The sequence below is a fragment of the Arvicanthis niloticus genome, chromosome 7, assembly GCF_011762505.2.
Source record: "Arvicanthis niloticus isolate mArvNil1 chromosome 7, mArvNil1.pat.X, whole genome shotgun sequence".
In the NCBI taxonomy this organism is placed as follows: domain Eukaryota; kingdom Metazoa; phylum Chordata; class Mammalia; order Rodentia; family Muridae; genus Arvicanthis; species Arvicanthis niloticus.
Window position 1 is genome coordinate 69,246,571 of NC_047664.1, and position 22,601 is coordinate 69,269,171.

A 22,601-nucleotide genomic window follows, 5' to 3' on the forward strand; every position below is an offset into this window, starting at 1 on the left:
AAAAACAAACAAAAAAAACAAACAAAAAACCAAGATAATTTTTGTGCATTACCCTGTCCTATACAGCTGTCAACTTCTTTTAAAATCATATTGGCAATCTATTCACACCCGTCAACAATTCCTCCAGTCTTCTTACCAGGGTTTGCAAAAGCTCCCCGAAACATGACCCCAACTTGTCTTCATCCTTGTTCTTGTTGCTTTCCCAACATACATCTCTGCAGTTGTCAAAAGGAGCCATTTGCTATTCCCAGGTGTAATCTCACACCTGCCCACATTCCACAGAGCTGTTCACAGTAGCCCTTCACCCACAGGTATCGTCCTAAGCTCTCTGCTCAGTGGTTTACCATCCATTCATCATGAAACTCCCAAATGTCCTGTATGGATTCCACTTCTCTCGTTTGGTTCTCAATACTCTCTCTGGCTTGTATATCCATTTTCATTTATCTTCCTTCCCTTGTCCTAATGTCCAGTGGGTCAAGGATGAATACTGCTTTTGTATTTCTGCATAGGTCTTAGCTCAAGGAAGGTGCTCAAGACAGACTTACTAGAGGAAAGTAACAAATATGATATATATATATATATATATATATATATATATATATATATATATATATATTGGGTTAGGCTAACACAGGTAGAGGAAGTACCTGAAAGTGTAATGCTGTGGAAAGAAGAAGAAGAAGGAAGAGGAGGAGGAGGATGAGGAGGAGGAAGAGGAGGAGGTGGTGGTGGAAGAGAGGAGAGAGGTATGCTCACACAGGAAGGAAAGATAGGAGCTAGGAAAAGCAGCAATTCTAAAGTCAGACCCCTGTCCATTAAACTGTGCTCCTATGTGTCCTCAGTGGGTTTTGTTCCTCTGTGTTCAACTTTGATTAATGGGAGAAATGAAACACAATCTGGGCTCTATTTCTTCATACATAAATACCAGCTCCCTATCCAAGGTTATAGTGGAGGAGTTCCAATGGGCTCAATTTACACACACTCCTAAGACATTGAAACTGATTTGGAAATACTACCAAATGTTATCTTCATGTTATCCACATACATAACTCTCAGCCCCGGGAAACAATCCTTTCTAAGAATTTTACGCAGGTAAGAGCTTATGTCCATGTTGCAAGGTGCATGTTCAGGCTCACTGGGTGTAAGGAGCTCATCATATGTGGGGAGGCTGCAAGGAGACAGAAGGTGCTGCTCTCTCTTTTCAGTAGGCCCATGAATTGGTGCTATTTTAATCCTTTGTCAGCTCTGAAGTGAACTGAAGCAGATGGACTCTGCCCTGTTAGTGGGTCACTTCAGATTGAATTACCCAAACAACACCTCCATGCCTTTTCCCCAGAGGCCTTTAAAAGTGAAGTGGTTTCCAGGGGGAGGAAGCAACCACCAACTTTCTACACTTCAGGCTCCTGTTAGTGTGCTGACAATCGCTATATCTCTTCCACTCCTGAAAAGGCCTGTGTAGCATTAGGGAGAAAATTCTGGGTGGAGGTCAGTTCATGATGTTTGCAGTGTGCCTAGAGTAGGAGGGCTAGAGAGAGGGCTCATTGGTTTAGCATTTGTTGCTCTTGTAAAAGACCTGGGGTGTGGTCTATAAACATCATAACTCCAGTTCAAGGGAATCCAATGTCCTCTTCGGACCTCCACCAGCATCAGGCACATACATGTATACAGACATACATAGAGACAAGACATCCATACACATAAAATAAAACAATAAAATGAACCTTAAAAAAACAAAAGAGTATGCCTAGGTTAAAAGAATTTCATGTTGTCTTTTTCTACAAAATTAAATTACAGAAAAAAGTTCATTGAACAAAGGCATGTTTTTTTTCACAAAATATCCACTATCATAGTTAGAGAAGGTATTATGAAAACTGACTCTAGTGATATTGGCTCTCATCCAACTACAGAACCAAGCCCGGGGGTCAGCAGGCGGCTCTCTCTCCCACAGCTCACTCTCTGGACATACACACAGAATCCAGGAGGGAGTAAACCTGGGATTTTAAAATAGCACTTCTGGTCATTAGACAATTATAAATGATTCCAACTACCTTAGTCCCCACCCAAGCACTATCTTCTCCCAGTCCTCTATGTCATGATTTTACATGAGATTCTTATAGCATTCCACAGAAAATGGAGACATGGTTTTATAATTTAAAGAGAGCTAGCAGACCCACCAAAATGAATTCATATGGACACTGGCTTCAGTGTATACACTACAGTAACAGTGACAATTGTCTAGTCCACAGAGATGAGGTTGACAAAAACAACTCAGTTCAGGAGAGACAAGAAGAGACCACTTCTCTCTCTCTCTCTCTCTCTCTCTCTCTCTCTCTCTCTCTCTCTCTCTCTCTCTCTGTAAGAAAAACTGAGGTAAAAAAAAAAGAAATCAGAGGAGATAGAGGTAATTTAGATGCAAGGAAAAAACCGAAGCACTTGAGTATAGCCATGTGCTGGGGCTTTGAATAATAGAAGTGATAAGTGGATACTGTGTTCTGTGTTCACAGGAGGCAAAGCCAGGGCAGTAGTGATGGCACAATGGCTGCCAGTGAAGGTAAAGAAGTGTGAGAGCTCTCACCATGCTTATATTAGATCAGTGCCTGTAAAGCAGTCCAGAACACAGTGAGGTGAAAACTACTTGCTTCATCTTGTTCTCACCCCAGATCACAAATTCTCAAGAAATCTCCTTACACTTCCAGCCTCTGTTTTACTTTTGTTATCTATATTCAAGTATTCTTCTAGAGAATGGATACACCACACACACACACACACACACACACACACACACACACACACACACACACACGGCACATTGCATGCAGGATCTGCTAAGACAAGACCCTAGGCTGGAAGCTACTGGAAATCTATAGATGGGCAAGAGATGGCTCTGTCCTCTGCAGTGTTCCTATCTACCATGTACAAAATGTCTTTATAGCAGCACACCAGGTATAGAGAAAAGCAATACACCACAAAGCTCACCCAAACTCATGTGGACTCGAACTTGTTAGCATCAATTTATGCTCGGCCCCTTCTCTGAAAGTAGGTTCTTGGAAAATAATACAAAAGTCACATTTGCCATATCACTAAGCCATCTGCTTAACCAACATATGGATCTCTAAGGCAAAAAGTGGCATTTCTCCAAAAGTATTGAGGACAAGCTCAAATATAAAGCCTAGTTGTAAAGCTCTGAATCAGAGCCAACCTCTGTAATTTAGTTGGTAGAAACGAGGTGCCAGACAGTCACCGATCTATAGCTAAGTGGCTGAAAATGTTGGAAATAAATTATCATTTTGTTTGTTTGTTTCTGAAGTCTCTAGGGATGACTAGAGTGACCGACTGGGGAGGCTTTTTAGTGTCTTACAGAAAAGATGAGAGAATATCCGTTTGAGTAGAAATCCCAAGAGTGAATCCTGGCACTGGAGTAAAAGGCGTCCTCTCATACATCATGTGTTCTTGGCAAACATTTCGAAAATCTGAGCTTAATACTTTAAATCTCTGTCAAAATTAATTACCTGTCATAAATATCTCCCTCCCCTGCCTACACACCGACCACTGCCTCAGTTCGGGCAAGCAAATCGAATTTCACTCTGGTCTAATGGCAACAGATGGCTCTCATATTAAGTAATTTGAGTTATCTGACAGCAAATAGCATCCTGTTCAAACAATTTTCTTATCTCCCATCATCTGCCAAACCAAGAATACCAGTGCTCAAACTATGAGAGGTTAAGCAGGAAGATGCCAGTCACTCAGGAAAGAACTCCAAGCATCAACATTATTTCTTGGCTTTAGGACTTCCAAGTAACCTGGTTCCTGTAGCTGAGTCTGCACAGTTCATTTCAAAGCTAGTCTCATTTACACTCAGTGGGGAAGCCTTCTCCCACATGTGTCTGGTCTTCATTTCCAGACACATCGAGAGAATCCTATAACCTCATGCAGAGAATGGAAAAACCCAGGAAGAACCCACAAAGAATATTCTGTCCAACAGGAACATTTTGGGAAATGGAGATGTAAGTAATCAGGGTCCCTCTGACAAAAGGTGTGCTGACCTAATGATACCACCATGACGACTGTCCTTCAAGGCTTTTGAAAGACCTACCAGCAGACACTGAAGACTAGATCCCTCTGCCAGTGGTTATTATGCACTAGAAAAGTACTTGCATAGTTATGTTTAAAAAGCTTCCACTGAATATTCTAAGCAACATGATAACAAATGCAAGAGCTAGCTGCAAATTATCAGAAATACTAGCACCCCAAACATCTAGACAGCCCCGCTTTCGTCCTTATGATTGCTCCTTTGCATCTAAACTCCTGGAGCAGCTTCGTGTGGCTCTCCCATGATCCTTTCTGTCCTCCATCCTGAGCCTACATGTTCATTCTGCTTCTGTTTTGGCTCCTTAGCCATGGCTACTGAGAACAGATAAGGAAAGCTGGAATCTCCTTTGCCTGGCATTTAAAGGTCTCATAAAACTTGACCCTAGCCTATCCTGTAAATCATGAGTCTTGCTTCTCCCTGATAGGAATCTCTTTGGGTCACGGGGCACTCTAATAATAGTACAATCCAGCATTCAGGCAGTGTTTTTCTTTCCCTGGCTGTCTTCTCTTCTCTCTTCCCACTCAACCCACAGGCAAAATGCCATCCCTATATCTCTCTATTCATCCACAGTCCTCCCCAAATTTAAGGCCTAGGTCGTGATAAAGCAAGATTTTTCTCCCTTTGGGGGCTTTACAGCATTGGAAATGGTAAACACTATTTGCCACAAAAATCCAATGAGTCATTGAGATTGCACAACCCAATCTTCATCATCTTCCCAAGTCTCTAATATTGTACTTAATACTGTACTTATGTACTTATGCATTTTTCCTCATGTGTATGTATCTTAACAAAGAGGCTGCATGCTCTTCAAAGTTAAAATTCTAATTTTATCTTCCCTTCTATCCTCAAATAATTAATCTTTCAGTAGAGACACTATATATTTAGGCTGATAAACACACCCTCCTTAAATGTATAAAGAAACCTAGCAGACAAGGTCTTTGGTAGGAAGAGTTGAGAAAGAGAGAGTAAATTCCAATAGAGTAGTACTTCTCAACCTTCCTAAGGCTGCAACCCTTAAATACAGTTCCTCATGTGGTGACCCCCAAACATAAAACTGTTTTATGGCTACTTTATAACTGTAATTCTGCTACTGATACGAATTGTCATGATATCTGATTTGCAGGCTATCTGATGTATGACTCACTACAGGGGTCTCGACCCACAAGTTGAGAACCCCTGACATAGAGCTTCCCCCACAGGAGCAACAGTAGATACTGTGCTTACTGACTAGGTGATGCTAAAAGGTACCTGGTTCCCTCCTCACTGGAGAACTGCAGAGAGAAAGGAGTCTCTCAGTGGGAGCAAGCTCAGAGATGACATAAGATGTCTGCTTTCAAGTTCTAGATACTTTTTTAAAACAGCCATGGTCTTCTTTGCCTGCACTGAAGGTCATTTTGGTTGGTCTACACCAAAAAAGGCTGAAAACACCATGCCCATTCAGAAGCTGTCCTGGTTTTAACCATGTGCTTCATTTCAGTGGATAATTCCATCTGTCTCCACGGAATAACTCAGAGCAGTTTTCAAACAAGTTACAAAGCTTCAGATAAGTTTCAATCATTTCTATAAACCAACATTCTTCACGAATAAAATAAAGCCATTTTTATAGTTTTTAACACAGGGGTAAACTGTTGACCTCATTAACAATATATTCAGAAGCATGTGGCTAGGAAATACCTAAATATATGAAAATGTGGCTTTTTCTTTCTTTCTTTTTTTTTATTAGATATTTTATTTACACTTCAGATGGCATCCCCATTCCCCCCCACCCCCCTTAGGAATTTAACTGCTAAGGAAGCTGAGCTGGGACAGAAAGTATTTCAATACAATAGCGCATTCTCAACTGAATCATACGTAAGTAAAGACTCTGGGGATATGACGGCGAGCAAACTTGGTAAACAAAGAAAAAAGACATAAAGTTCCTACCTTGTGTCTGCTTCTTGTTCACAGCATTGTCAGCTTTGTGTCGTTTCTAAAGTTCAGAACAAAACAAAAAGCTCAGTGAAAATGTGAACAGAGATCCATCAAGTAAAATGGTACTCAGAATAAACAAAGATCTTTTAACTTAGGCCTCCGTGTTTTTGTCTTTCTAAACTCATAGATGGGGGTGTTGTTAGACCATCCCCAGCTTCCTCCTACAGTACTCCTCTGTGTTGGCACGGGCATGGGGCCCTTGGAAAGTTCTTAAGTAGCAAATAGGTAAAATACTGCTCAAATTGTACTAGAAAAGGGAAGCAAAAGTCAGATTTAGTCTACTGCTTAAATAACTCACTTAGATTGCCCAAGAGAATTATGTATAATAACTACCACTTAATAATGGGATTAAAGTACTTTCAGCTTTTTGTGAAACTCATTATCTGACTAAGCTGAGTACGTCCCTCATAACTTGAAGGTGCGCTGATGTCTGTGGACAACTAGAAACAAGTTCATCTACCACTTTTAGTACAGTCTCTTCTCTGCGGTGTTCAGAGCGCCACCTAGTTCAACTAGGAGCCACCGAGGAATAGACTCCAATCCTCTTCATTCCCAGAACACCCACAGGTAAAGAGTGAGCAGGTGATTTGTCTAAGTTGAGACAGGTGAGTTTGAAGAGTTACATAAACAAAGATGTTAGATGAGTTAAAACAAAACAAACACACACACACACACACACACACACACACACACACCACCACCACCACCACCACCACCACCACCACCACCACCACCACCACTACTACCACCACCAGCAGCAGCAGCAGCAACAACAAATAACCAGAAGACCAGAAGAAAGGCAAGACGCTCATGGTCAGGGGCCACCCTAGGGGTCACACTCTCCTCTGTCATTCATCCTGAGGCTTCTGTCTAATCTTACAAGATGCAGAAAAGCACAGCGGACACGTGTAACGTGACAGGAAAGTGTTGAGTGTAACTAACCCTTTGTTTGCAAAGATCCTGTCCTAGAAAGGCCAAGCCTGCACTTCGCTGTGAGAACTGAGAACAAATATACACAAGTGCCTGAGTTTTCCACTTGAGGAAAAATAAGGTATTCAAGAACTGTAGTGAAAAAAATTTCCCAAGAGAAATGTATGGAGTCAGCACACCTCTAAGCCACAGCAGTAGCTAGGATGAATGGAGTTAGAGTTATCTACACTAACTAATGAACTATCTGTTCATCAAAGTGTCAGCCACTGAGCTACTCAACAGACAAACAGCACTGACATCTCCTTGTGAGGAGCGTGACTCTTCTACATCTCCATGGCAAGTCTTTCTCAGTGCACACTACTCACTAATAAATGTGTAATAGTGAAGAAATATCATGGGAATAGTATTGCTTCTAATTTACTAGAAGGTAATTTGAAATTAAAAAAAATTAAATCTTTCTATATTTATATTAACAACAAAAAATATAATTGTAAAGGTCCAAATATTTCTTTTTTTGTTGCTGTTTCTTTCTTAATAAAGATTATAAGAAACTTTGAAAGTAATCCAAAGTAAGTTTTGGTCCAACAATTATTTTTAAGTGCAAGTTAAATTTAGACAGCAAAAGGAGGCATAGATACACAGCTCCCCACATGCACACCTATGTGAGCTTCTAACTGATAAAGAGAAAAGTTAATTAATGAAACAATTCAATCAAACAAGAAACGAAACTGAAAGTGGCCTTAGACATAGTTTCCAACTACAAAAAATTCCTATACCAGAGTCTCCGTGTCTTCAACCTTCTGCCACCTAATAAATTAGGTCAGTGTGTCAAAAAAAAAAACCCAAATGTGTTAGAAATACAGAAGATCCAGCTTCTAACTTTTCAAATACAAATAATTTACATTTTGTATGATAAATATACCATTATTCCCTCTAAAACTAAAAATTTACAAAGATATAGTTACTCTCTGATTTCAAATTCTACTGTCATATAATCAAAATTCACCCAGTGTTCCTGGGAGCTGGTGAGATGACCACTGTTTTCTACTTTGGATAGAAAGTTCATCAATAAAATATCATATGAACAGTGTTATGAATTTGAGGGCACAAGGGTATCCAATCCTGAAAATATTTTAAAGCTACTTCCCCTGACAAGGCCAAAAGTACTATGTTAAATTCCACTTAAAAGGACAGAAAGCTGTGTCCTTGAGAGGTCAGTGATGGGCTCAGACGCCTCATTCAGGAGACCCTTTCCTTCCCAGGCATTGTTTCTGCATGCCTTTGGTCTGCTCTTCTGAGATGAGATTAGTCAATGCTTAGTCTCTGCTCTTTCTTCTCTAAGCTTGCCCAACTTTTTTGACACCAAGCCTATCACCGGGGCTTCTGTAATTCCTCCACCTACCCTCCCACTCCCCGATCTCTCTGTTTCTGTCCCCTTCTCTGTTTCAAAGGAGCCTTGAAGTGGAAACATGCTGCAGTTTGCTACCTTACCCCAGGCATGGAACCATGAATCCTTATGGACTCATCTTCACAAATCAGAAACTTCAAAGCTACCTGTACTTTTTTACCCTTCCCCCCCTCTAGCTCACTCACGCTCTCTCTCTTTCTCTCTCCCTCTCCCTCTCTCTCTTTGCTAATTATTTACTAAACACTCACTGGGCCCCCAGGCTCCATTAATACTCCTGAGGGTACAGCAATACAAAAGCCCAAATCCCTTGAGCTCATGGAGTAGACAAGTGGTTAGAGACAGAAAATCAGCCAAACAAGTAGGGGATGCAGCGTGCTGGGTAGTGATAAATCTTGACAACTTGATTTTGAAACATTCACCCAATTCTTTTCTAGACTTTTACCATCTTGACATCACCAGTTGGTCTAATATATATTCATTTTTATGCCATCTATCAGAATCATATATTTTGTTAGCTAAAAATCCGCTCTTTTTCTAACATTCATGTTTTGTCCTTTAGTGAAAAGGACCTTTGAATGTCACCAGGACAGGCGACACTCACTCACTCACTGTTTGCTGTCCATGAGGCCCTAAGGATATCACAGTTGTCACTTAATCCTAAAGTAAGCCTGCTGACTGCTTTATTGTCTAGTTCTTCTACTAGATGGTCATCTCCAGTCAGACTTCTACTCAGTAGCCTATGTCTGCTATTTGGTACCTGCACCACACAGACTTTGCATAACTAATCATTTTGCAACGAATGAAATCTACTAATGCTTAACAATTTTCTGGCAAAAAAAAAAAAAAAAAAGGAGAAATTATTTTTATGGTTCTAAATTCCAAACTAATAGACAACTCTAATTCTGATTCTTGACACAAGAATTGGCATTCATTATGATAAAGGTTTTTAAAAGAGACTTCCATCAAGTATATTTCAGGTATGTATACGTTTGGTTTTGTTGATATTTGTTTATATATATATTTGTATATATTTATTTATATTGTATATATATTTTTTATTGACACAAGAAATAAAACAACACATTATGTTAATCTATGCAAAGGATCTGGAGTGGATGAGTCTTTACTAATCTCACATATAAATATTTGATTTTATTCTAAAAATGTATAAACAATGCTAATATAGAATATAAGTTTGCCTAGACTATAAGCTGTGTGTTTTTTTCTGAGGTACAGGTGGAAGACATAGTTAGTCTTCACAAACATCTAGTTCCATACTTCTATAGATGCAAATACAGCGTAAAGACATGTCATTAGTTGTAACACCTGCAAACAGATGTTGTTACCATCAATGGCTCAAGCACATGAGAAGTGCCATCTCTATTCCCTCTGCCCTTCTCTGTTACAATGAACCATGCCATTCTATCCAGCAGAGATTTAATTCGGTTTGCATCCCCAAGTGACTACATGGAACAAGGGTACTCTCTGCCTGTTTCCAGGTATCTTTCAGTAAGCAGATAATAGACACATATTGGGCCACTGACAGACTGAATATGATTAAGAGCACGACAAAGTTTAAACACATCCTAATTTGTATCCAAAACAATGACAGGCACCTATGCAGTGTCCTTGTGTCCTAATCTATATCCTAAATGATGACAGGCACCTATATAGTGTCTGTGCGTTTCTGTTGAGTGAATGTGTGAATATATGTATGACTCATTTTAAGTCATCATCATATAATCAGTTCTTTATCCAGTTACTTAAACTATTACTTCTTTTATTCTCTCCTCTGGAATACTGTCTCAAACTGTATAGTTGACTATATATCCCTATAGCCAGTGTCTATCAGTAACAGTAGTTTCACTAAAACCTCTAGGAAGTGAAATCATTACTGCCTCACAACATGAAGGCAATATTTTCTAAGAGCTGTCTGATTACTTTCTAATGATATCCAATCATTGTATTATGTGCTATTAAAATACTTCTTGAATACATTCTATTTACTGTGTATTTTCAAAGACAGTGTGTAGATAACACAGCTAGAGAAATTATAGCTTTGCTATAAAACCAGAGAGAAGATTGAGGAGGCAGCGTAGAAGACTGCTAACATGCAAGGCTCCATCCAAACTGCCATGACTGAACTCCAACACTCTGGCTCTCAGTGGCTGACCTCCAGCAAGCACCTTTGGCCTTCTGACTACTTGTTCTCATTTGGAAACTTGGAAAGAGATCAGTAATACCTAAGAGGTCTACTATATATTCTAATAAATATAACATACAGGGAACAAATACATGGAACTCAGCAGCACAGTAAATGTCACTTATATTATTGCTGGTGACTCTCTGGATTAAGTCCACAACCTGGGATGGACTTTTGATCCCACCACTTTCTGGGACAATGTCTATGACCTCTTAAAGCCCCAGCTGCCTTGCACTTTTCTTGTGAAAATCTTGTATTCCAAAACATTCTTTTTAGTAGAGCATCTATTGTGTCTTCAAAAGACTTATTTATATTTTAAATTATGTGTATGACTGTGTATCTGTGAGGACGTGTGAGTGAGTATGGGTGCCCACAAAGGCCAAAATAGGATATCTGATACCCTGGAATGGGTTACAGGGGAATGTGAGCTTCCTGACACTGGTGCTTGGAACCAAACTCAGGACCTCTGCTGGAGCAGTACACATCGTCAAAGCACTGAGCCACCATCTCTCCAGATCCAGCTTCTGTGCTTTAAATGGAGAACTCTTGATGTTATTGAGTAGATTAAGTAAAATAAATAAATAAATAAATAAAATAAAGACGCAAGCCCAAATCTAATAGCGCAATGCCTAATGAATTACATGTTCTCCAGAAAAATCAAGTTAAAGAAAGAGAAGAGTACATAAGGCAAAGAAAAAAGACAACAATGATAGTGAGGCATATCCACTAGTGGCAGTCCCCAAGGGCTGCCAAATCCAGCCATAGCTTAAAGAATGGAAGTGAGAGAAAGGGAAGTCCTCCAATCTCCAGCTTGTGGGTCCAAGCAGGATGCCACCAATCAAGGAAGACTACAGTGTCTTAGACACATGGACAGAATTAGGTAGCCTCAACAACTACTGATTCTCAGAGCCTGGAGACCACAGATACGGCATCCAATGACTCCAGTTCTAGCAAGCACTCCCATTCAATGTTTTTTTTTTCTCTTTTAAATAATATCAATAAAGTGACACTGCAGAAGTAATATTATTACTTGTGAAATTTGGGACTGCACATTGATAAAGACTTCCTCAGTCTCCCCAACTCTGACTCTTTTTAAGGCCCAATAGGAAAGAAGCAAAGAAATATAATATAGATATAATATAGAAAAAGTCTAAGGTTATTTGGGGGAGTTCATTTTACAAAAGGGGACACTGACTGCTTTTTACCTTGGAGTGCTAAAAATAGCAAACTGTTTCTTTTAATAAGACAAGACAAGTGGAAAGGAAACGCAGAATACTAAAATAGAATGCTAAGAAATCAAGGCATCTAATAAGGTGAAAACCACAATATTTAACTTTAAAAATAAAGTACAAATAAAACCTCGTTTATATTTAATTTGGAGATTATTATTTCAACTAATTAGAAACAATGATCAAACGTAACTTTCTCTTCATACCAGTTTCTATACTTAAGTTAATTTCTTTTGTTAATAAATGATAAACCTAAGAGGGCATTGTACTAAGAATTCCTGTTAGAAATTGACCAGGAGAAGAAATGCAATTCTATTTATTTTTAAGTTGAATGGGTATTTAAAAGAGTCTATACTATAAATTAAATACCTTAAGAAAATAATATTTGTAATATGTAATTGAGACAATTTATTTATGAAAAGTTAAATACTTACAATATCTTCTATTATCTCTTTGATAGCTGCCACAGCTAAGATAAATAAGAGAGGAACGAGTGTGGTGTAACGACCAGTCGGCGACACATCAGGAATTTGCTGAATAAAAAAAAAAAAAGGCAAGATAACTCCAATGAGAATCATAACGCTAAGTTGCTTCATGGTAAATACGCAGCACATAGAGCTAATACAGGGTAGGATTATAAAAAGATAAAGTAGCGTATAATAAAAGATATCACCATCAAAGTGTCTTAGAAATGCAAGAAATATCTGATCTGTAGAAATGTCCAAACAGTCTAATATGAGTAAATCAATCATGAAATAATGTTTATTTCATTATCTCTTTATGCTATCTAGATCAGACAATAGTGCTTGGAGCCAGAAAGAAGATGAGATGGACACAGCCCAATGTTAAGAGTAGTTACCTCTGGTGCTGGCATAATTAAACTTCTCTTTATGCTTTGCTGGATTTTTCAACTCCTTTTGCTAACAGTAAACATTTGCTACTTTTTAAAGCATTTTTTTCCCTTTAATCATCTATAACAACTAACTCCAGTGGTCATTTTTATAAGTGATAATTTTTATAGTGGGCTGTTTAGTATTGATACGTTCACTGAAGTAGAGGTAGCTGGATAATTTAGGTCTCTCCTCTCTTCCACACCTAAAATGAACACTTCTTGCCATAGAATTTATGGGCCGTATCGAATGTTTGGATAAGCCTGAACCCAAAGACTTGGAGGAGTGCAGAAGACCTGACCCCGTATGCACGCAGCAGCAGCTCTGAAACCCAGGAAGGCCAGTTAACCTCTGCCTTTCTATAAGCCTCAGGGGACTGGTGGAGGTTTTAACAAAGCAGTTCCCACTTCCTGCACACTTGGCTTCACACAGAGGTTGGAGGCTAGATGGAACTTTACCTGGAGCAGGGCAATAAAGAGAAAGAACGAATTAGCCGCTCTTCTGAACTGAGAATAGAGGAATCTCGGAAGGAATGTGATCACGTTGTATTTTGCAGTACTAAAAAGCAAAAAATAAATAAATAAATAAATAAATAAATAAATAAATAAATAAATATAAAAATAAAAAGAAGCATAAAGCTTAGTCCCTCCCACAATCAGCACCCATGTTTTCAAAGTCCTGTTCCTACCACAGGAGTAATCAGATGACAACATTTGTGGACAGTTTTAAATTTGGAAACCATAGTGAGGAGCCGTTAACATAAATGAAAAAGAGGGAGAGAGGAACTGTCAAAATGAACATCGAAGACTGGATCTCATAGGCTTGGCTTTCTCCATAACATTCTTTGTCTGTTCTGGTCTGTTATCATGCCAAACAGTACTAGGAGTAGCTCGAAAAGAAGGGCACCTTTAGATAAGATATTGGACTTCCACATCAACAGAAAAACATCAGCCTTTAAACAAGACCAGATGGTGCAAACAGCTTCCAGACAAGCCAGCAAACAGCTTTTGCTGTTGTTCTAAGCTGCACTGTACAGCCATGCTAGGAACAAGGCGAGAACTCTATACTGTCCAGAATCAGTAAGACATGAAATACGCTGGTATTGGAAACATCTAGGCTTTCCTCTTGCTACCAAACAGAGGAGATTAAAGACATGTGCCATACTCTTCAACAGAGATAATACTAGAAGACCTACAATTTTGCAAATATTTGTTTTAAATGGGTACATCTCAAATCTGGAAAGTCCACCCTATGGAAACACCAGGATAGCAGCTGAGGTACTTGTGTGGCCAATGGCGACTCAAAACCTAGTGCTTATGTGGGATCTTTTCCTGATTGTTGAAATCAAGGCTGTAGGAGATGCAGTAAGAAAGACATTCTTGAAGCATGCTGTATTGTATATACATATGGTATCACAGCTATCAAAACCCACACTTTACGACTCAAGCTAAAACAAACAAAACAAACCTCAAAAAGTTCTTGGTATAGAGTTGCAAAAATTGTTTCTAAGCTGTTAAAACTTGGCATGTAAAAGCAATACACCATTCCATGAACAGGTTTAGAAAAATGACAAGTGCCCAGGGGCAGCTTTGATTACTCAAAATCACTAGAGTATAGCTGCTTGTCCCTTCTGCTCCTACCTAAGTCCAGGGTCTTACTTTTTGTTTGTATCCTTTTCTTTGCTTTTTGTTTGAGATGCTGGCAATTGAGCCCAGAGCTTTATAAAGGCTAGACAAAAGCATTCTGCCAGGAGCCACACCATAGCCAGTGTTTCTTTCACGGATAGAAAACAGAGAAACAGCAGATGCTCCTAACTAAACTGAGAGCTCCTTATAAGCAGAGCTGCCCCTTCTCTTCCTCCCTTCCTCCCTCCCTACATCTCTGAAATAGGTTTTCACTATATAGCTCTGGTTATCCTGGAACTCACTATGTAGACCAGGCTGCCCTTGAATTCACAGCAATCCAGCTGCTTCTGCCTCCAGAGTCCTGGGATCAAAGGTGTGCACCAGCATGCCTGGCATGCGTCGTCTTCCCACGCACACCACCATGGCCTCCCCAGCCCTTCCTACCTGACATGGTTGTTGCAGAATTTTGTCAGCTGAGGCTGGTTGATGAATATGGTTCTCACTTCCTCCTGATCAGCCAGAGAGGTCTTCTCTGAAACATCATCTGTCTTCTCATAACCTGAAAGACACACACTTCTTAGTGGATGAGAAGTGTTCCCTTTATTACCCTTATCCAGACCAAACCCACACTTCAAATCTATCCTACAGTGTGATACTCTGACAAGCTACAGGCTTGCCCCTTATTGGTGGGGTTTCTTTTACAACAAAGAGTATAAAGTACATATAAAATTTTTGTTAGCAGTGCCATTTAATATTTATGTAAAAAAGATCCCCTTCAGAAACAATAGTGTTTATTCATCTTTCCTAATACAAATGCCCCACTTGGTCTCTTCCATTTCATAAGAAGATAGCCAAAAGTCAAAACTTTTAGACTAGTTTATATGATAATTTAAGTAAAACTCAAATAATGTAATCTAAAATACATTTTAAAACTTAAACATGTTGAGTATTTCTATTTCATTTTGGACAAAAATAGAAAAAAAATTTAAATATTAAATTTAAGTAGGCAATCCTTGAAATGATCCAACTAGGTACACTCTTCCACTCCCTCCAGTTAGAAGCAGGATTTCTAACTTCATTCTCAAGATCATCATAAAACTGTTATGCCACCCCACGGTCACTAGAACAGTGCAGTGGTTTCCACTTGGCTCCTTGCAGCAAGACTGACAACACCAAACAAAACAAAAGAATAACAACAACAAAAACACCTAACCAATAACAACAACAAGACAGACAGACAGACAGACAGACAGACAAGTGCGTTGTAATTCCTAGTGAAAACTGGGGTATAGGGGCTGTTACCAAGACCTTAGGTCTGGTCCCCGGCACCACAAACAAAATTAAGCAAGCAAACAAACTAACGGGATCTAATTAAGCTAAACCCTGCTCTGCAGCAGAAGGACAACAGAAACATTGTATCTGAGACGTCCATTTGTTTCCTTTTCCTCCTTTCTGTGCCTAGTCTTTTCCTTAAAACCTGCTGGCTTGTGGCCTTCTGAAGTGTCCCACACTGCAAGAGCCAGCAAAGCTGCTCTGGGTCCACAGCCATGTGCAGCGCCTCCTCCCACACACCCCACTTACCAGGAGGTTTTCTGACTCTCTGGTTATGAGTCAGCCTCTCCTTACCAGAACAGGAGCTGCCTGGAGCCGTAGATGGTGGGTTACTCATCTCCACACCAGTTAGCAAACAGCAGGTACTCAACAAATGTTTGCCCAATAGACACACCCCAAATGGCACAGAAGCAGTGGCCTCCGCAGCTCCGTTTTGAAGCCTCTCCACCCACTGATAAAGATACGAATGACAACCAAGAGCTAGTGACAAATGGTAACAACAAGCTTGCCTATGGGGTACAGAGATATTGAGAGTAGGAGACTCACTGAGGGGCTCCACAGTAGAGCAGGGAAGATGCAGGGTAGGGATGGACCAGACATCACGCTGACTAAGCACTCAGGCCAGCTCAAAGAAGACTTTCCACTGCTGAGAAAGCAGTTTAAAGCCCATTCTCTGCCTGGCAGGAAGCCACTAAGAGCTTTCCAGGATCTGAGTTACATTTTATCCCCATCGTCGTCTTGAAGGTCACAGCTAGCTGCAAGGTAGGCTCGATTATATGCATTTTTCAGTTTTGGAAACTTTTTTTTTTTTTTTTTTTTTTCCCACAGTTGTGGTCTATTACTATATCATATTTTAGATACAACACAAGCTTAATCCCAGACTTTTGTATTATCCGAATTTCACATGGGGATTGGGAGATGGATCATTTGGTGAAGCGCTTGCTGCACTAGGGTGAAGGCCTGAGTTTAGATCTCCAGAAATCAAATAAAGGCAGAGCGGCCATGCCAATGCACCTATAATCCCAGCATGCTGGAGATGGAGACAGAATATGCCAAGGGCCAGCTGACAAGCTAGACAGGCTGAATTGTCAAGCTTTGAGATCAAGTGGGAGACCCTGCCTCAATATATTAGAAGGTAGGGATAGATGAGAAAGACACTCCTTAGTACTATCTTCACATGGGACTTCCTGTACAGTTCTGCACTTCTGAGAGCCCGGCCCTGGGTTATTTTTGCCAAGGAGTGATGGATCAGTCCTCCTGAGAGATTTGGACTAGGGTCTCATATGGTATGTAAGTAGGATCCATATCACATGTCCATCCCCCTTCAAACTAAATTTGTACTCAAGAATTCCTATGGTATGCTCCTGGGTCAAAGGGATTGAAATCTAATCTTTTTATTTCTTACACAAGAACCTGGGTAATTAAAACGATTCTAGCAGAGGTCCTAAGAAAATCAGACAAAGAACGGCTCTAAAAGAGTCTGCGTCTAGAATGTTGACATATTCCTAAGGGTAGGACCTTTGAAAGGGCTGGATAGTTCTAGGTGTAGGTAACTCAGGTGTTAGAGAAAAGGCTGAGCAGGATAGATGTATCTGAAGCTGGGTCACGGAGAACTCTAAGAGCTCTGAGATGCCCTGGCCAAAAGTGATACTGAGCTCTAAGATTCACTTAATCAAAAGTGATACTGAGATCTAAGAGGCACTGATCAAATGGGGTAACTGAGCTCTGAGATGTGCTGACCAAATATAATACCAAGAGAAGGATTTTTTTCACTAAAAGTAGACAATGAGAACCTCAGGAAGCAAGAACTATTGGGGACTCCTCCACTCTCCCAGAGCACTGTCATGAAGCTTAGCAATGACATGCAGAATCCACAGGGATGTGAAGGTATAACTCTCAAGTTATCTAAAGGCCAGAGATGGCACATACCACCTGATATGATGGTATATCTGATCCTCTACTGACTGTTAGTTCTAGAAATGCATAGGCCTCATAACCTCAGACATCTGCAGGATACTCTAATGAAGGTGTCTGTTGTGGTCCAGGAGTCACTCCATAAACAAACATCGGTCTCAGGCAGACAGGGATGGCTTATTGAATGCACACCCTAATAATGGTCATATCAGGACCACAAAAAGGACTTGGGTGCTTAACTATGGTACTAGTCTACTCTCACGACAGACTTTTTATAGGAAAAACTAGATTCAAAAGTTTAAAAGGCAAAGATGGGATCAGCAGTACATTTTGACTAACAAGATAAAGTATTATCAGCTAACCTTTATGCCGAGTAGTCGTGAGTGAGGTAAGAGGGGTGGTGGATGGGTGGTGAACAGGGGTATTTCAGAACATTGAGATAACAGAGCGTGAGCAGTATAATGAGAACTTTTTGGCTTATTAGTAGCATTCTTCAGTGTCAGCCACAAAAAAACCACAACAAGCTCATGTGCAGGCACAGGAGGTTCTGCCTGGTGATCAGCTCTGACCCAAGCCATAGCAGTTCATATTGACCTTCAACTCGATGGGTCCTACGTAAAGCTTTGTGGAATTCCTTAAGATGAACAAACTTCAGGCTGTACAGTACAGTATGGAATGGGATATGTGATCGGCATGACTTTGTTCTGAGTCAAGTTGTTTTTCTGTGTCAATGACTGGCAGGCATGTTACAGCAACAACATGAAATAGCTGGAAGGTATGGAGCAAGATGGCTATAGTTATTCTGGGGGTGGGGATGGGAGGTCAGACCACAACAGTGTCTGAGGGAAAGACCTAGAACTTTGCTAATATGGAAGTCAAGAGTTTGTAACTATTTTAATTGGATTGAAGATTATTGTAGACAATGGCAGGTCTGGATATATCAGTAAGCTATTAATCAATATTCATAAAAAAAAAGAATCAAAGCTCTTATTTGAAGCACTTTGAGGGCAGTGGGTCATATTTTGACCTCATCCTTACACTGGGTTAGAGGTCAGAACACATTCTCTTCATGTAATTTGATAGCTATCCAATGTACACCAGGCAAATGATTTTTAAGCGTCTGTGTTGTTTTGTTGTTAAGGTAGGGTCTTGTGTCATCTGGCCTTGAACTTGCTGTTTCTCAGAGAGTGACTCTGAGCTTCTTATCTTCCTGCCTCATTTCCTGGACCCAGATCACCAGTCTGTGTAGCCTTACCTGGAGAAAATTTCCATCATCAGTCATGAAGGCCACATAAAGAGCTGGGTGGTACCTGACTCAATTCTTAGTGTAGATGGTGGTAAAGGCAATCCGCGTCTTTATCACGCTCTCTAATATGCCTGGCAGTTTTTCCTACTATAAAATTGCACAGAGGGCACACAACACTCATAGAGTCAATAGAAATCGACCCTGGAGCATCGATTTACTGTTTCTGGGACCTATTTTCTCTAGTTAGTACCAATAAGGTCTAGATTGAACTCTAAAACCAAAATTCCATTGAATGTATATCTGGTAAATGTCACAGCAAACAATAAGATGTATTAGGTGGTTACTCTCATTAGCATCCTAATTTTTAAAACAGAAATATTGTATGTCTATCTCCTAGAATAATTGGTATGAGAGAGTTTATAAACAAGGTACTTATAAAACGCTTGGCACACACACACACACACACACACACACACACACACACACACACACACATATATATATATATGCCTGAAATGTGAGCAGTGATGAGTGAATTCAGATGTTGAGTCTCAGAGAAGGGGAGGCTAGCACAATATCTCAGAGTGGTAACACCTCCCCAGTGTAACTGTGAGTCCATCTGGTCCCCTTGCTTCACAGGAGCCTTCAGTTGTCTGATGAGCCCATAGGTGAGCAAATCCAGATCAGCAATATGTTGAGAACAGATCTCTTTCTTAGAGGTAGATCCTTCAAACTTTTAAGATGTATAAATCCAAAGTTGTTCATAAATGTATGATGTGGGACAATGTGACAGGAACTAGAGGAACTAGTGTCACAACAGCAGAAAGGCTGACTGAGCAACATACCCCAAAGGGTTCCCTGCTTCCTGTAAAGGCATCAGAGTTCACAGTAATCCTCAGGAGCCCAGGCAGGTGGTAAGGGATGGTAGTATCTTTTAATGGCATAGGTTGAATAAGCCAGTGAACCATGGATCCTACAGTACTGTTTCTACACTAACAGAAACCTCATAGCCAAGCTGATTCCCCTAATTTGGCCTATCTGAAAAGACAAGTGAGTCACTACATGCCTCATGAGAACAAAAGCAACTCAGCCACTGGTGACTGGATGCAACAGAAATCCAACAACATTGGGTTTACACAATCTAACTCACTTAATCCCACATAAGGACAGATATATTCACAGGGACAAACTCTTCTGTCTATTGAAGACCCTGGCAATTGGTTCATGATACTTCAGGTCTCTTGCTTACCACTCTCCCCCAGAGCTGCCAAGGTAGCTCACTCGGCCCTGTCTAAATGCCTTCTCCAAATTCAAACTGACATCTAATCTTTTAATAGAACTCAAACCAAAGGCTAGGAACCAATGTATTCCTGGTAGATGGTGTTGTTCCTGTCATATGTTAGGGGGAGGGAAGAGACAGAGAGACAGGGGTGAGGAAGAAAGAGAGAGAGAGAAAGAATGAGAATGAATGCTGTCTTAGGGTTTTACTGCCGTGAACAGACACCATGACCAAGGCAATCCTTATTAAAAAAAAACATTTAATTAAGGATGGCTTACAGGTTCAGAGGGTCAGTCCATTATCATCAAGGTGGGAGCATGGCAGCATCTAGGCAGGCATGGTGCAGGCAGAGCTAAGAGTTCTTCACCTTCATCTGAAGGCTGCTAGTGGAAGACTGACTTCCTGGAAGCTAGGATGAGGGTCTTAAAGCTCACACCCACAGTGACACACCTACTCCAACAAGGCCACAACTCCAAATAGTTCCATTCCCTGGGCCAAGCATATACAAAACCATGCTTAAAGGGTTATCTCCTCAAATTTGAGGTTCCTAGACATGTATCATATGGCTGTCAAGTACAGACATACAGATGAAAAGAAACAACTCCATAAATGACCAACTATACCAACATCACTGAACTGCTTCAAGTATCACATTATATATATATATGTATATATATATACACACACATATGTGCATATGTATATATTTTATATGTTTATAACATATAATAATACATAAATAAAATATACATTACATATATTATATATACTTGTATATGTATATGCATATGTATTGTATACATATATAATATATAATTATTATATAATCTCATACTGAACAGTGAGTTCTGCATTGCAAAAGGGATTTAGGTTTGCACCTATCACTTATATCTTTGCCCAACAGTGTAACAAACACACAACACTACTGACGCACATTTCTTCAGTTTAGTTTGGAGGTTCCAGATCTTTCAGGCGCTCATTTCCAGGTCCGAGACGCTCAGCTAGACACTTGACAATTACAGATACGACCAGTTTCTTAAAACCAAAACAAAAAACAACTTTATTCTTGAGACTTTCACACAGGCAAAAAATGGATCATGTTCATATCCACCTCTTATTTCTTCTCTATAATCCTCCCAACATGTCCCGCACCCTCACTTTCACCCTGACCCTCATAATACACTGAGCCCAATTAGTGCATGCATGCGTGTGGAGCCATTCACTGGAACTGGCACACCTTCAACACAAATTGCTTCCTCCTCCCTCCTCAGTAAGGGGTGGGGCCTGGAAAGTACTTCCCTATCTGTACTGGAACTGATTAGACAACAGTTTTTACAGAGCAAACTGGCAAGCAGTGACCCTCCTTTCCTAAAGCTTCTGTTAATGTTGTTCTGCTTTGTGACTTCTTAAAGCCACCAGAATCAAACCGGTCTTCTAGAATAAATGACTCTGGTGTGGACACTAAGTGATACACTGAAGTGGATAATGTAGTGGCTGAGATATTAAATGTCCCCTTAAGGCCTTCTGTCAAAGGCTTGGTTGCCATTCCATGACAACACTAGAAGGACATGTATGGCCAACTGCTAGATGACTAAGTGCATACCTTTGAAGCCGGCTTGTTCTTCCCCTCTGTCTTTCACTTTCAGTCTCCTCCTCCCTGCCCCCTCCTCCCTGCCCCTACTTCTTCCTCCCTCCCCACTTCTTCCTGCTTCCTCCTCCTGGCCTCTCCATTGTTCTCTTTGCACTTGTTATAAGGTATGGATTCTTGACAGCATTTCTTCACAAACTTACCAGCATTTCTTTGACCAGGAACTCTGTGCCATGGTACCCTGCTGCTTTACTGTGGGCCTGAAGCAATGGGCCTAAGCAACTCTGTCCTGGAGAATATGAAACAGAAGCCCAGATACCTTTGTTCCTTTTCAACTCATTGTCTCAAATACTTTATTCCAGCAACAGAAGGCTGATTAACATACCTTTTAGTTTTCTTTTTCTTTCTTTTTTTTTTTTTCAAAGATGTATTTATTCTACATGAGTACACTGTAGCTGTCTCCAGACACACCAAAAGAGGGCATTGGATCCCACTGTAGGTGGTTGTAAGCCCCCATGTGGTTGCTGGGAATTGAACTTGAGACCCTTGGAAGAGCAGTCAGTGCTCTTGACTGCTGAGCCATCTCTCCAGTCCACCTTTTAGCTTTCAAATGATAAAGGAGTGCAGTGATTCAGTAATTTGGAGTTCTAGCCTCCAGCTATACTGAAGATATAAATTTAGTAATACCCTACTTGATCTGAGTTGTAGCCAACATTAGAAGTTCTGTTTTCTGAATAATATCATAATTTCAACTAATGATAAAAATTACTTAAATACCCTAAGCACACACGAAATCACAGATTTACCAAGCCGACTTCTTCGTTTTTAGTTATAATATGACCAAAGCGTGTGTACAGAGTTCTGAGGAGCCTGAAATAGCAGCAGAGGGAAATAAA

General features: G+C 40.2%; 1 protein-coding gene across 1 annotated transcript in view; it reads right to left on the reverse strand.

The window, feature by feature from the left end:
- Nucleotides 1-22,601, reverse strand: part of Atp8a1 (ATPase phospholipid transporting 8A1) — a 226,131-nt gene that overhangs the window by 177,862 nt on the left and 25,668 nt on the right. The window contains 4 exon segments of the mRNA XM_034508945.2: nt 6,014-6,059; nt 12,266-12,364; nt 13,180-13,279; nt 14,791-14,905. Of these exon segments, the coding sequence (XP_034364836.1) occupies nt 6,014-6,059; nt 12,266-12,364; nt 13,180-13,279; nt 14,791-14,905 (360 nt within the window).